General features: G+C 41.1%; 1 protein-coding gene across 1 annotated transcript in view; it reads left to right on the top strand.

Annotated features, from left to right (window-relative positions):
- The first annotated feature begins 97 nt into the window (after positions 1–97).
- The window catches only part of SH3RF1 (SH3 domain containing ring finger 1), an 86,686-nt gene continuing 71,821 nt past the window's right edge, over positions 98–14,962 (top strand). The window contains exons 1-2 of the mRNA XM_084518333.1: positions 98–218; positions 829–1,318. Coding sequence (XP_084374459.1) covers positions 932–1,318 — 387 coding nt within the window. The 5' untranslated portion in view covers positions 98–218; positions 829–931. The remainder of the gene's footprint in view (positions 219–828; positions 1,319–14,962) is intronic.

The raw sequence follows: 14,962 nt of genomic DNA, 5'->3' as shown, positions 1-14,962 counted from the left end.
GGCCGCCCTTCCCCGCCGCCCTCCCCTCGGCCTCGGCGGGGCGGTGCCGCCCCCCGCGTCAGCCCTGCGCGGCGGGGCGGGGAAGGGAGAGGAGAGGAGGGAAGGGAAGGCGAGGGAGGGAGGGGACGGCAGCCTCGGCGCTGCCGCGGCGGGAGAGGCACCGGCGGCGGCTCCCGGGAACAAAGCGGGGCCCCTGGGGCCGGCTGCGGCGCCCCACGGTGAGGCGGGGGCTCGGGGGGGCGGCGGGTCGCCCCCCGCCACGGGGCCGTGACAGACGCGGGCGGCTGCCGTCCCCGCTGCTGGGGTGGGGGGGGGAGGAAGAGAGGAAGAATCCAAATTTCTAATTTTTTTTTTTTAATATATTCTTTTTATTCGGCCCGAGATATGGTTTAAGGACCTCCGCCTTTTCCTCGTGGCAAAAAAAAATAATAATAATTTTTTTTTAAAAAAAAAAAAAGGTTGTGGCAGTTAAACGCCCCGGGGGCGCAGATGTGAGCGGTGAGAGCCGCGGGGAGCCAGCCCTGTGGGGCGGCGCGGGAGCGGGCTGAGGGCACGGCTGCGGGGGGTGGGAGTGCTCGGGAACTTGGGGTTGAAACCCCCAGCCCTCCTTATTTATGGCCATACTTTAAGTGAACGGATACGTGAGTGTACATCACGGCTATTACTTAGTGCTGTCGTGATTTTTCTTTTTCCCATCTGTTGAAAGCTGAATGCTGAGTTAACGTAGACGCGCTTTATTTTGCGCCTTGTAGGACTATCTCCAGATGAAATAGTCCCAGTGACTCTTTTCTCAGCTTCCTAATGCCTTTTTCCCTCAAAACATTTCAGAGCACGGCCAGGAGAGGAATGGATGTAACATGATAGCCTTGGAGCGCTCAAAACACCCGAATTCTGCGAAGATTGTTTTTTTCGGCTGAGTGATACGAAGAAAATGGATGAATCGGCTCTGCTGGATCTGCTGGAGTGCCCTGTGTGCCTCGAGCGCCTTGATGCTTCTGCCAAAGTCCTGCCCTGCCAGCACACCTTCTGCAAGCGCTGTCTGCTGGGCATTGTCAGCTCTCGCAACGAGCTCCGGTGCCCCGAGTGCAGGACTTTGGTGGACTGCAGCGTCGATGAGCTCCCCAGTAATATTTTGCTTGTCAGACTACTGGATGGCATCAAGCAGAGGCCTCGGAAACCTGGCACTGGCGGTGGGACGGGTGGCACAAACGCGTTAAGGGTCCCGATTACCACTGTCACTAATTGTGGCTCGAAGGAGCTGCCGAGCTCTCAAGTTGGACAGCAGCAAAGGGTGCAAGCGCGGAGCCCTCCTGTTCGGGTGAGTACTGAGTCCTGTTGCCATCTCTTCCCTTGCTGGCTCAAAACAGTTGATGTCCCTTGCTTCAGGCTAAGGGCAGGCAGTAAGTACAGCAAAACGAGTTACTCTGGAGACTTGTGGATGTCTTGCTGACATGCATTGGTATTCTTATCAGTATTGGTTTACTGCTATGTAAATACCAATAAGCTAGGGATAATACTTTCTTATTAGAGATTCTATTTTGGTTCTTGCGCTTTCTGTAATGATTCTAATTATCAGTAAACTTCCTCTAGATATAGTGAATGTTAAACACGAGCAAGGAAGTACTGTTCTTGTTGAAGTCAATGAAAGTTTATTTATACTTTCAGTCCTCGCCCTTTACTTTGAAGAAAAAAAAAAAAAAGATTCTTTTGAAGTGATTAGAAAATCCACATGCTGTGATAGGAAAACATTCTTATGTCTGTGCTCATGTTCCTTCCTGGGATCCATGCAACCTGTAGACTCCACTGTGCTTTATAATCATTTATGATTATCTATTCCAGACCTCTCATCAGGAAATACCAATTTATGAGACAGCTGACCATTCTTTGTTTTGTCTAATGACAAGGTACATTGGCTTCTCTAAAAGATCTTGCTGCCCACTTTAGGATTCCTGCCTATTTTGAATTAAAATTAAACAAAATTATGAAATGATTTAGGATGTTTCTCTAAACCTCACAAGGAGGAAATCGTAAGAACAAGGAGAGGGTTTAAATGTGCATTTGGCAAGACTAGTCTTTATTTTAAGGTATACCTGAGTGGTAAGTAAACTAAATCAAATGAAGGAAACCTTATGCTTATTCATCTTGAGAAGTATTTATATGTTTAGAATCTCTCTCAAACATCTTAGATATGCGTCTTAAGTTTTCATTGTTTTCTCTGATTGGTAATCTCATTAGGTTCTTTTCTCTAGAATAAAAAAAAAAAATAGCTATCATTCTACATCCTGTTAATGAGTTTTGTTCTGTGTATGTATACTGATTGGTAAGGGGGGGGGGGAGATAATGTATCTTTTCTTCCAGAAGATAAACCATAAAAAAATGCTGTAAGAAAGCTTCGCTATCAGAAATTGTTCTGTCTTTTCCAGAACCCTAAGGAGTTTGCTGTGGTATCTTGCATTTGCAAAAGCTCTTAAATTTGAAGCAACGCAAAATGTTCATGTAACTTGCTTGTTTATTATCGTGTAGACCTTTGTAAATAACTGTCAATTTTCAAAGACTGCTTCTCCTCCAGAAAGGCTGCTGGTGTACCAATGTACCGCATATATGAATGAGTGCACTTTGGAGTTTATCAAAGTCTTATTAGAAAAAATGTGAAATGGAATATGAAATATTATCTCTTTTTTTTTTAAATGTTCCACAATATCCTGTTGTGCAACATTTGCATTTCCAGATGTTGTACAGAGTGGAAAGTGATAACATATGGAATGTTGCCTCCATTCATTAGCTCTGTTACACCACGTGCCATTAAATTGTGACCATGTGGATTCCTCATGCAATTAACTGATACTTGGTCTATATTGGGGGTAAATGTCAGCATTTTACAGTAAGTCTGAATGCATCTTTGTTTCTGGGGTTTCAAAGTTGCGTAGGGTAACACAGGCATTCTCCTGTCTTCTTTCCTTTGGGAGACAGGGAAAGATGATCTTCTCATCTTTTGTCCGCTTAGTCTAGAGTCTTTTTTACTAGGAAGGCAGTATTTTGAAGAACATGAGCCTACTCTCAGGGATAAGAATGGAGAGATAAGAACAATTTTTCCCTCTTCTATGTGAAAAGGGTTTATAAAAACATGCTCAGAATGCTAATTGAATGGGCAACGTTGAAGTGAATGCCCTGTTTGTTTCTTTAACTACACCTTAAAGATGGTTTCAAATACAGTTTCTCTCTGGGAGCTGGGAAGGAAAATCTGTTTCTAGATGAGTGGCAGAGTCAGATTTCCTAAACTAATTTTGTTGAAGGGAAACAATGAAGGGGAATAAATGAAAGTTGCTGTTACATTAAATGAAGTGAATGTGGATGAAGGCTGTCAAGTCATAAACATTCTGCTTATACCCTGAAGTTATACTAAACTCATAAATGCCCTTTCAGAGGATGCCGTAATTTTCAGAAAAGGTTAATTCAGCATGTACTGCAGCGTGATTTCCTGAACTCTATCAATGACTAGGAGACTGCCAGCCGTGTTATTTCAGGGTACTACCTATGCTGTGTTCTCTGTGTGTACGTGGTGACATGTGGCAATAAACAAACAAATGGTTCCTTGTGTCTTAAAAGTAATGAAGCTGGGGGCTGGCAGGGTTAACGTGTCCTGCACCTTTTATCTCACCCACTGCAGTAATCCTGTTTCTTTCTATAACCTGTATAGTCTCTCACCACTACAACTGCAATTGCTCACTGCAAGTTCTTAACCTCTTTCTGTTCTGATCTGTTTTGATGCAGAAAACCCTCTGTACCTTTCCCTGGCTACCAGTTGGACAAAGGCAGCATAGTGCTCTACCTGGTGGAAACTGTTTGCTGCCTGCCCAGCTCCTCTGTCCTGAGCAGCCAGCTTGCCTGGGAGAACAAATAATGGCTGAGCTCATGCTGCAGCTTTCCCTTTGGTGTAGATGCTAATTCACTACCTATTTGGTTTATTTATTTTTTTGGGGTGAAAACCTCCAGCTAGGTTGACAGTTTGGAAGAGCTGTCAGAACTGCAGCGTGCTGTTAAATCTGCTAGGGTCTGGTCATCAGGAGCAAGTTCCTGGGCTCTGTTAAGGAAGGGGCTGTGTGATGATGTGAGCCTCGTTTCCTTAAAGAGAATGCATGAAAACTTGAGGGTGCTCGCTTTCCAATACCTATTCTTACGTATCTTGTCAGTTCCACAAAGTATGTCAAGTGGGTATTATCTTAAGTTCCTTCTGGCAGTTTCACAAGAGTATGGTTATTGCAGGAGTCATAAGCTTAGTGGTGTGCATAAGTTAGGAAATGTTGAAGAATGTTCCAATTGATATATATTTAATTTTTTCTTCCCCCCTCTTGAATTTGTATGTGCCGAAGACATACAGATTCTGCTAGTTTCCTTATGGCCCGAGTAGTTTCACAAGTTAAGGCTGCCTTCTCAGCAGAATCCAGACTGGGGTTGTGCAGATAGTCTGAAATCTTATTGCTGTTCAGAATGTTTTATCTTTCTTTTGTTTTCCATAATGTTTTCAGCTGTTTTCTGGACCAAGCGTAGGCTGGAAGAGATAAGTAAAGGATTCAAAGATTTTGTCCTTTCCAACAGGAAGAGTGTGAATAGCTCAAAAATTGCCCAAGCCTACTAGAGTTGATGCTTATGCTGAATGAGTGTTGATGGTGTAATTTGAGTGTATTGTACTATATGGCAGTGAGAAATCTTACAGAGAAATCTTGCAGTGCAGACAATGGAAAAGTCTTAAAGCTTTTTTTTTTGTTTCTAATCTGGAAAACCAACACTTTGTCACTTGCAAGTCTCCTTGAAATGAACAAGTAGGCAGAGGGACATTACAGTCTAGTAGAAGACACTCATTTTGATGTTTGTGGGAGCTTTCTCACTGCTTTAATAAATTCTAGCTCTGTGCATTCCTAAAACATCTTCTCTTCAGAACCACCAATGTCTCAGATGTTTGCAATAAATTCTTTTAAACTGAGGAGAAAAGGAAAACCCACAAACAGAAGCTTGTTCCCTGGGTTTCTACTAATGCCGAGCTGTGTTGTATTGCATTGTAACAATACACTTCCATTCTCAGGCTGGTTGGTGCAACCCAGGAAAGTAGCAGCAAAATTGGGAAGTCCTGTTTTTGTACTGCTGCAGCCACAGTGGTCATTTGCGGTCCAGTAGGCTTTCTTGGGAGCTGCTAGAGCAGCTTTAATGCCAAGAAGGAAAAAAGATGGATCCAGGTCCTCTTTTCCCAGCGGCGGTATTGGAACTCAGCACCCAAGGTGTCGATTCAAACAAGTGTTTAACTGGGCTCTGAACGAGAGCAGGTGCCTAGAAATGGGATGTTGGTAAACATCTGCTGGTCAGGTACTCTTAGGAGAAGCTCACGTTGTGATGATAGGTCAGATTATAAAGTATGCTGCTTCCCAAAAAACTGTGGAAACGTGCTGCTAAGGGCCGTTAGTGTCATGATGGGTATTTGTGCTTCTAGGTTAGAAAGTCATTACCTGATGATACCTGATATTGAGGACTGTATTTGCACAACTTGCTTCTTCCTTTTTTTTTTTTTCTTTAAAAAAAAAAAAAGTCAATTTTATTGTTGTCTGTTTAGTTCTAATTATGCATTCCTGCATGTATTCTTTCTTATAAAGGTAAGGAACAGCAAGGTGCAGCTTCTCAAATTAAGAGCTTTCATATGTTGATTGTGGAGGTAGGCACCTGTTTGTATTTGGGAGCGATCATCAGAAAATGTTTTGAATTATTTCTAAATGATGTATATGCTCTTTTGGTTCCTCTCGCACTTTCTGAAATAACAAATTCTGGTTTTACATCTACAATTGTTTGTACAATTTTAATCACCCCTCTGTAACACTCCTGTATCCTATGTTCAGCTAGATAAAATTTAATGGTGATGATAAATATAAAAGGAAAACAGACTGCCTCTCATGGCTAATGTGTTTCCTCTGGCAGCGAGCTAATTAAGTAAAGAGGAGGCTAAGCAATGGGAGGAATTGTCTCTGCATCTAAAGACATGGGTGTAGGATTCAGGGCTTCCGGGCTTGGTTCCTGGCTCTGCCACAGACCTCTATTATAACCTTGCACAGAGTCATGCAGAGCTCTTTGTGCCTGCTTCCCATCTGCAGATATGACTGATAGTACCTCCTTTGTCTGACGTGCTGGTTAAACTGTATACTCTTCAGGGCATGGATTGACTTTTGATTTTGGATGTATGTATAGTGTGTTTTACAATGGGTCCACAGTCTCGGCTGAGGTCAGTAGATAACCACTGTTCACTCTTTAAATAGTTGACTTCCAGATCACTAAAGAGCTGTTCATAATCCATTTCCTGCAGCAGTGATGGGCCGGTGCCTAGTGCTGAGTTGTTAAAAAGATTTCATTTTGTCGTTGGACGTTAGATAGGCAGGCACGTAAATGCCTCAGTGAAGAAAAGCCAGACACTTACAAATAGCTGGAAGCTGCCTTTCCGTGCTTCTTTGTGTCCAACTGGAAAACCTGTGTGTGGATTTGAGTGTGTTTTGATCTGAGTGATGCTGGCAGTACTGAAATGCTTAATTCTGCACCTTGAACCTTGGTAGCAATCTTTCACTGCAAGCTAACAGTGATCTGCTTGGTGAAATAGGGAGAAACTAGTGTAATCCCCTTACTTAAAAAAAAAAAAAATAGGTGTTGAAGTAGGTTGACTTAAGAACTGTCAATTTGTTTTCTAGTTTTTAAGGGTGGTACTTAATCCTTTTAACTTGTTTTTTGATGCCCTTTTATTTTTTTCATATTAATGGAAGACAGCGTTGCGTAATGGCTTTGTTTTCAGGAGGAAGAGGGGACTCCCTCCATTTCCCTTCATTTCCTGGTTTAAGATCAGTGTTCATCCATCTCTGTAGATTCGTTTAAAACAGCTTATAGAAATAAAACAGTGTCCTTCTCCACTGCAGTTTGCCAGTGGGTTACAGGTTATCGCTTTGATCATTCAAAGAACTTAAACTTCTGCACAAAAAGCAGGTTCAAAGCCTGGATTTTTAATGGGCTCATAAAGGGCACCAGTCTTTTTTGTGGAGAATAATTTTTTTTTCCTAGTACCATAGGAATCAAATGCTAATCCAGTTGCTTTACATAGGTGGTCTGGGGTCTGGTTAAAAAAGTGACAGCCGTGCTAATGCTGTGTTTCTCTCTGCATTGTGCCCAGTTTTTTGTGGTTGGAAAGCCACTTGTTCAGTGGCTTAACAGGTGCAGTGTAAGGTAGGAGGAGCTGCAGAGGGTGATTGTAATGGGGCTCAGCTGGAAATCCTTCTTTTCCCCTCATTTACCTGAGTAAAATGGCTTTCAGGTGGTATTTCTTCTTCTTACCTGTGTTTCACGTGCACATAGGAACTGCAGAGAGCAGCAGGCCTGAAACCACAGCTGTAAGAATAAGGCTGGGAACTCTCAGTGTTGTGTTTGTCTTTCAGCAGAATTCCCCTTGCAGTGCCTCCTCCTTAGCATCTGCTTAGCACCTTCATCAGTCTTTCCTTTGGCTCCATCGCTGACTTTATTCGAATGTCATCTCCTCTGATCTTATATAGTGTACTACTTCCAAGAAGAAGATGTATCTTGCTTCCTTCTCATGCCTAACTTGTCCTTGACTGTGTCAAGCATAAGGACAATAAACTAAGTAATAAGAAAGAAAATGCCCTGTTCAAGTATCTGGACTGCAGGGACTCATGGTATTTATGACTATCTGCTAAATGAACGAATAGCATAAGGCACAGGTTAGTACTGCTGAACTGGTTAGCTTCCTTCGGTTGTAAGCACTTTTTTCTTCTTCCTCCTCCTCCTTTAAATCACTGACTATATACACACTGTAGTGTGGATAAGAACGTGTCTCAGTAATTCAAGCTGAAATATCACCTGGTCAGCTCTGTCCATCCATGCATCTTTTTCCTGTGTGCACAAAGGAAAGCATGCATCTGCTGTGCCTCAGTTCCAATCGGGTGCCTCTTTCTTAGACAGGAAAGCTTAATCTCAGAAAACAAGCAGTGAATTCTTGGGTTGGTTATATTATGTTAATTTCTTTGCTTTTCTCTCCATATCACCAATGGGATCTTTTTAAGAGCAGCTTTTTGGACCAAGAATGCCTGCTTTGAGGTGAGCTGGGTTAATTTCAGGAAGTAAGCAGCCCTGAAGTGGCAGCATTGCTCATTCGGGGAAAGTACTCTGCTCTGCACTTGCTTCATTCCTCACCTTCCAAGCTCATGAAGATCACTTCACCCTGTCTGACGTGTCTTGACAAACTAATAGATGCCTTGGCTCTGGAATGTGTTCAGAATACTGAAGAATGGCGATGTAGCGTGTTATTTATAGATTTCCACCTTCCTATAGATTTGAGAGGGGAAAAGAAAACCTGTCTGACAGAGGAGCTTCAAAGATAGCTTCTTAGCGATGATGTGCCTGCTTTACGAGCGCTGTGCTGCCGTTCTGTGTAATTGGTGGACTTCAGTTATACCTCAATGTCTGCGGTCCAGAACTGAAGCCTTAAGGTAAGGAGGCAATAGCAATATTATTTTAGAAGTTCTTTTGCTCTCTTTTGGTTACTGATCTGTCAAATTCTGGCCCAGCAGTGCTGGCAGGAGAAGATTATGTCTTGACAGAAGTCTTGGGCACAGCGCTGTCTGTGCAAACAGCATCCTGGTACGGAGGGGGAGATGGCAGCAGTCAGCTGTTCGATCGTCGGACAGTGGGGCTGGTCCAAGTCAGAGCCTTGCTGCACTGAGAGTGCCTGAACGACTGCTTTCCTTGGTCCTCATCCCATCAGTATTGCCAGGGCTGTACACAGCTTGGACTTGAAGCCTCTACCTGGTTTTGGTCAGTGCAAAGGCAAATTAAGCCTTTTCTTCCACTTCTGAAACCTCTTAAATGAGAGGAAGTTGTCAGGACTCAGGAAGATGCTCTTCTAGAGCATCCACATAATCAGCTTCAATTTTCTTAGGGGTACTTGCTTACAAACTAACTTATTTTCTGCTGTATCTCTTCTGTGAGTTAAGCCATGAAAAATTAGATATCCCTGGGAGAGGATTAAGACTGGGCAAGAGCTAAGGACATCGTACTCCTTTCTGTTTGTACAGGTCCATAGCACATCTCTCAGGCTTCCTGGTTTTAGTAATGAACACGAGGTGTACTTTCTGCCTGTGAAACACAAGTCAGTCTGCATGGTACATGTACTTGTTTGAGCTCTACAGTTGATGGGGGGAAAAAACAGACACCATTGCCGAAGTGTGTAGGAATCTGAGCCTGCTAGATATCTGAAAATGAGCTTTGGCACGTATGAGCAATCCACTGTGGAAATCATTTACCCGTGTACCCTTAGAAGCTCATGACTGGCACTCATTTGACATTTCTTGTGACACTCAAGCATGTGATTTTATGATCCAAAGTCAAGCTTCTGTAGCATAGTATGAACCCTTTAGAATTTTAAGTAATGGAATTTCTTGTCTGGGTCTTCATGTCTACCTCATTCAGCCCTTGATTAATTTTCCTTCCATCTACATTGTAAGCACTTAAACTCTCCAAGTGTAAGTAACGGAACCCATGAGAGTGTCTCTTCTCAAAATGGGTGCACGATTCTCTTTGCTGCTGTTTCTTTTGCACAACGATTTTGTTTGAAACAGGGCTGATACATGTATATTATGCCTTCCACATATAATTAAAAATATGGTGTGAATTTGTGGGTGTAGTGTTCTTTTTTTTGCTTTTGAAATAAAAGTTCTGATATGGGGTTGATGGGGTTGAACTGTTTTTCATCTTTCACATTGGCATGATTCTTCAGAGCTGAATATAGGCCGTCCATTTTTGCTTTTAGTAAATGTAGAAAGTATCATTTTACAATTTCTAGCTGAGAAGGATGCTATTAATCATAAATGCATTTTGATCAAAGGCAAACATTTGAATGATGCTTAAAAATTAATACAGATATCATTCTCCTCATCTCAAAAGTGGCCGAGTGCCACCAGTGTTGCACAGAACTTCAAATTTTCATTAAAAAATGAAAGGTAGGCATCCGTGAGTGTTCTGTTGAATTTCATAACAAATGAAGCACTCAAACCCAACAGCTTTAAGTCTGCAGTGTGTCTTTGTTAATAAAATGAGTTTTGTTCATATCACGAGCATTTCAATAAGGTGAGGTAATTCTGTTCTCATTTTTATAAAGGAAAGATGTATATATTCCATCTCCTGGTTTTCTTTTCTCAGTACCTGAACTTTCAAAATCTACGTGTACATTAAAAGCTTTTTGAAGAACTAAAGCACTGTTTTATCTTGTGTGAACTGCAATTCTACAAGACAAGCTTTTGAAAATCTCTGGTTACAGACTAAGATTACCCACTCCTACCCAACTTTCATGCCTCTGGATGAAAGAGAAGGAATGTGGTTTTACTTGCACAGACGTGTGAGAGGATCGATAATGAATTAATTGAAACAAGTATCTTCAATTATTCTCCATGAGCATGTTCTTAATTCTTTACTTTACAGTCTACATTTTATCTATATCAAAAATCAGTGAAAAACTGAGGCACTTTTGACTGATTTAAATGTTGAGATGAGAAGTATTGAGAGAGAATCAGATGCGTCTGCCTTGGCGTACGTAGGTCATAGCTATTGGAGAAGCTTATTTTAAACAAATCCAGCAAAAATGAATTCGGTGTGCTTTGGTAATGCCTTGGAGTAAAGATGAAGCTTTTATTCTGAAGCTCAGAGCTTGCTACAAGAAAATGAACTCGTCATGGGTCTTCCCTTGTTTGTATATGTGAGCTAGCAGGGCACTGACGTTGTCATCTTTTTCACGAGCAAGATAAAGATCTGAGAGGAGACTCTTAAACCTTATCCACGCTGGCAGAGCTAAGCCATTTTCAAAACCTGTTTAATTTAACACAGTTTTAAGTCCATAGCCTTATGAAGTTAACAAGCCTTCAGCCATGCCACCAGGTTCTGTAATCCTCTTAGATCTTCAGTCTAAGCAGGGCAGGGATAGTCAATAAGTAGATGAATAGATAATCTTTCAGAAGACATATAGGTCTTCCAGAAATAAGTGTTGACATCTACACTGGTTTTTGAAGTGTTGGGAAATACTGATTTGAACTTATATTTAGTATAAGGCACACTACCATGTTATCTACAATTAGAGGAAAAAGTTGAAAGAATTACCACTTTTTATTTTGTTAGGAGGAAAAAACCCTGAAGTCTTCTCTTCTGTGCTTTCATTCCTGGTTTACAGCCCAATAAAATGAGGTTATATTTCAAATGTGGAATGGAGTGAAGAAAAATAATAGTTTGTTTCATTGCCTTTGTGTATATGCAAATCGAAACCTTCTTTGTGGTTGTTTTACAAGCTATCTTTGAAAATCTTTCAGACGATCAGTTCCATGGACCAGACTTTTAAAAGCATTAATGCAGATCTGTGGTATTGGCTAGCACTCCAGCCTGCACGTTACTTCGGTTCAGTTCTGGCTCTTCCAAGCATGTTGAACTTCAGCTGTGCCCATCTTCTGAACAGGATTATTGAGGCAGTGGAGCCAGAGGGAGGGAAAACAAACAAACAAACAAAAACGTAGTTCATAGTGTAAGAAGTCAGCCTCACCATAGCATCCATGCCAGACATGTTCACCCAGCGTGGAGGTAGCAGCAGAGGAAATGGATGTGGGGTGCAAGCCAGTGCTGGGAGATGACGAGGGTGACCTTGCACTTGGAGAGCGCAGCAGAAGAGCTAAGCACACAGGGAATGTGAGGCAGGAAGGCAATCACTCATCTCATTGAAAAAATGGGGGAAGGCTTTGGGGAGGAGATTACTGGTAAGTGGAGAAATTTCAATGCTGATGGGTGATTAAGACCAGAAGGATCAAGTATAGTGATTGAATTATGATGAAAGGAAAACCACAGCAGTAGATGGAGAATACAACGGTCAGCACGTTTGAGGAAAAACAAAGGAGGAGGAAACTGGATCAAGCAAATGGCTCTTTGCTCACTGGAATTGAACTAGAGATCTGGTGAGGAGAAAGTGCTGGAGAACAGAAGTTTGAAGAGGTGTTCTGACGTTTAAGGAAGGTTTTGAAGAGCATCAAAATAGAAAAACTGCTATGGAAGAGTTGAGTAGGTGAGAACAAGAAGAATTGTGTTGACTCACGTCATCTATATTTCACATATGTGTATTTAAATTTTTAAATACCATATATTCTTAATTTTGATATATTGTGTCATCTACTATGACATTTAGAATATTTCACTTCCAAAATGGTTGAAGAACTTCCTATACGAGCTGTGATTGATAGGGCTGTGAGGATTACTTAACACGTCTCTAAAGCACTTTGAAATTCTTCACAAAGTTAAGAAAAATAGCAATTGTATTGCTAATAAACTGTTCTCACAGTTCTTATAGGATTAATAAAACCATAAATTGCAATCCTTCATTCAGTGATTATAGGAAAGAATACAGGAAGAGGTGGACTAGTATCCTAGGAACTGACTGGATTAGCAGAACTTTTTGTTTGTTTTTAGAAGAGATTTTCAAGGAGATTTTTCAAGAGATTTTCAAGGTTTTTCAAAGTGATTTTCAATAGTAATAATAAAAATAAAACCCAGCTCATTTCTGACTTCTGATTTGGTAGCACTTTCTTTCCCCCTCCTTCCATATTTTTTTAGTCTCCTGTATCACCCTTTCACTTAGGGGAAGGAGGCAGAGTGGGTTAAACTGGTAGCAGGATGGGGCTTTCTGCCCTGGGAGGCAGACCAAATTCTTCACTTAGCAGGGTTGGTTTGGAATTGGCATTGCCAGTATCAGAGCACTCTGGTCTTCAGTGACTGCGTTGACTGAAAAGCCTAAACTTGAACCAAACTTGTTACCAAACCGTATTTTGTTTTTAGAGAAGGAACCTGATTTTCATTAAGGTAAATGAGTTTGGGCGTCTTAGAGGCGACGCTCTGTGAACAAAGTAGCATTTGGTTTGTGCAGTGCTTAGGGAAAAAAAGCTTTAGCAGACTTTTTTTCCCCTTTTATTCAGCATATCGAGTTTATAAGAAGAAATCTGTCCGAAGTGGTCTTACATAAATACTTGCTGTATTTTTATTTCTCTAGCAACAAGACCTTGTGAATTATAAAGGCAGTATTGAACTTTGTTATTAAAATATACATTGGAAATTATACTGTTGGAATACAGAGGAGTGTTAATGGCTTCCATGAAAAAAGATCTGGTAAAAATTAACAAACGCAGTAGATACCCTTCAGTAAAGGGACACTGGTCTTAGAGCTTCTGTGGTAGCTGAAACAACAGCAGCTGCTGCTCAGGCAATGCCAATTAGCGTAGTAAGCCCAAAACAGGGGAAAATACCCTTTGAGGACAGGTAAAACAGACCACAAAGATACTGGGGCTGGATCATCGATTAGTGGCTGATGGAGGAAAAAAAAGATTTATCTGAGGAGGGGAAAAAAAATAAAGAGCGGCAGTGAGCATAAACCAGAAAGGTAGCAGAGAAAGCTCGAGAGAGTGTGGGGCTTGCTGGTTAAGCCTAGCAAGTATAAGGTATGTGTGCTGCTGATCAGTCGAGTTGTTCTCAGGGGACTGTGATTTTATGCATGTTCTTGGTAAAGTGTTTTACATTCTCATTTTGTCTTTCTAAGACAACTTCTGGAGGTAAGCCAGCAAGGACCTACAAACACTGGCTAGGGGTAATAAAGACTTTGTATTTATCTCTGTGCTTTTTGTTTTTCTCTCCACACAGTGTTTTTAAAAGGCACTGGAAAAAGCAGCAGTGGATATGGAAGTCCTGTGTTTTTTCTGTTTTGTCATTGTGTCAGTAAGCATTAAATCTGCCTTAAATGAATCACCTTAATCAAGGTAATTCAATCTTCGGTTCAGTATTTAACTTCCCATGAAGATTTATGCTGGTGATCGTAGTAGCTTAATTATGTGGACTTTCAGTGTCTCTTTCTACAGCTGAAGTTGTTCCACTCTGAGAAAATAAAACATCCACTGGAAAAAGGATTAAAACCCAACTGTCTGCATCCCAAGCGAGCGCTTGGGTCATTAAGCCAGAGAATTGTTTTGCTGTTCCTTTCAGTGCTGTAAGAGAGATTAAGGGAAATCTGTGGTGAGATGCATGCTCACAGTAGTTTGTACAACTGTCTTGGGGAGAAAAGGAGCTGAACCTGAGGTCTCCACATCCCAGTGAGTGCATGAACCCTTCTTGTTCCTGGGTGAAGAAGAAAGTATTGCAGGTACTAATGACAGTCTGTATGGAAATAGCTTTTTTTCTTTTTTTCTTTTTTCTTTTTTTTTTTTTTTTGGGGGGGGGGTTGGGAGGCAAGGAGGAAGATGAAATGATTCTGATTTTACACTTTGTCTAGAAAGGATGAAATTAAGTATGTCTCGAGGTGTAATTTTCCCCTAATTTTAGACTATCAAATGGGGATGCATCACTTGCTGTTTATGTTGATTTAGCTGTGAGACTTTTCTCATTTTCCTCTCTAATGTAAAGGTGAGATTAATTCAGGAGAAAATAGGTTGTTACTGACTTCTGTTTCTAAGGAGAAAATAGTATCTCTTGCGATAAACTTTCATATGTTGAAGCATGTTTTTCTTTAAAGAAACTAATATTTATGGAAGCATAAATTAAGATTTTTTTCACTAGTTAATTCACCTTAAAAAAGGCAGTTTTAAAAGCACATATAACTTGGAATAGCTACATCTCTATCATCTCATGAGGATTATTGATTTTGAAAGAAAAATAGCAAAAATAGTAATTTTAGTGTAATTTTATTCCTTTAAAAATAATAACCTGCAAATTGCATTGAGATACATGTGGACCTCAGTTTTTCATACGACCTTGCACAGCATATCTAGCCTTTTGCTCTTTCCAATTCAATTTTTTTTTAATGGGAAATTAGTGAGGTATCTTCTTTCTAGGTGGTAGAAAAAATAAGTAAATTTTCCAA

Source organism: Aythya ferina (assembly GCF_964211825.1).
Source record: "Aythya ferina genome assembly, chromosome: 4".
Lineage (NCBI taxonomy): Eukaryota > Metazoa > Chordata > Aves > Anseriformes > Anatidae > Aythya > Aythya ferina.
The sequence above is the reverse complement of the archived record's forward strand: the minus strand, read 5'-3'. Positions and strand labels throughout refer to the sequence as shown.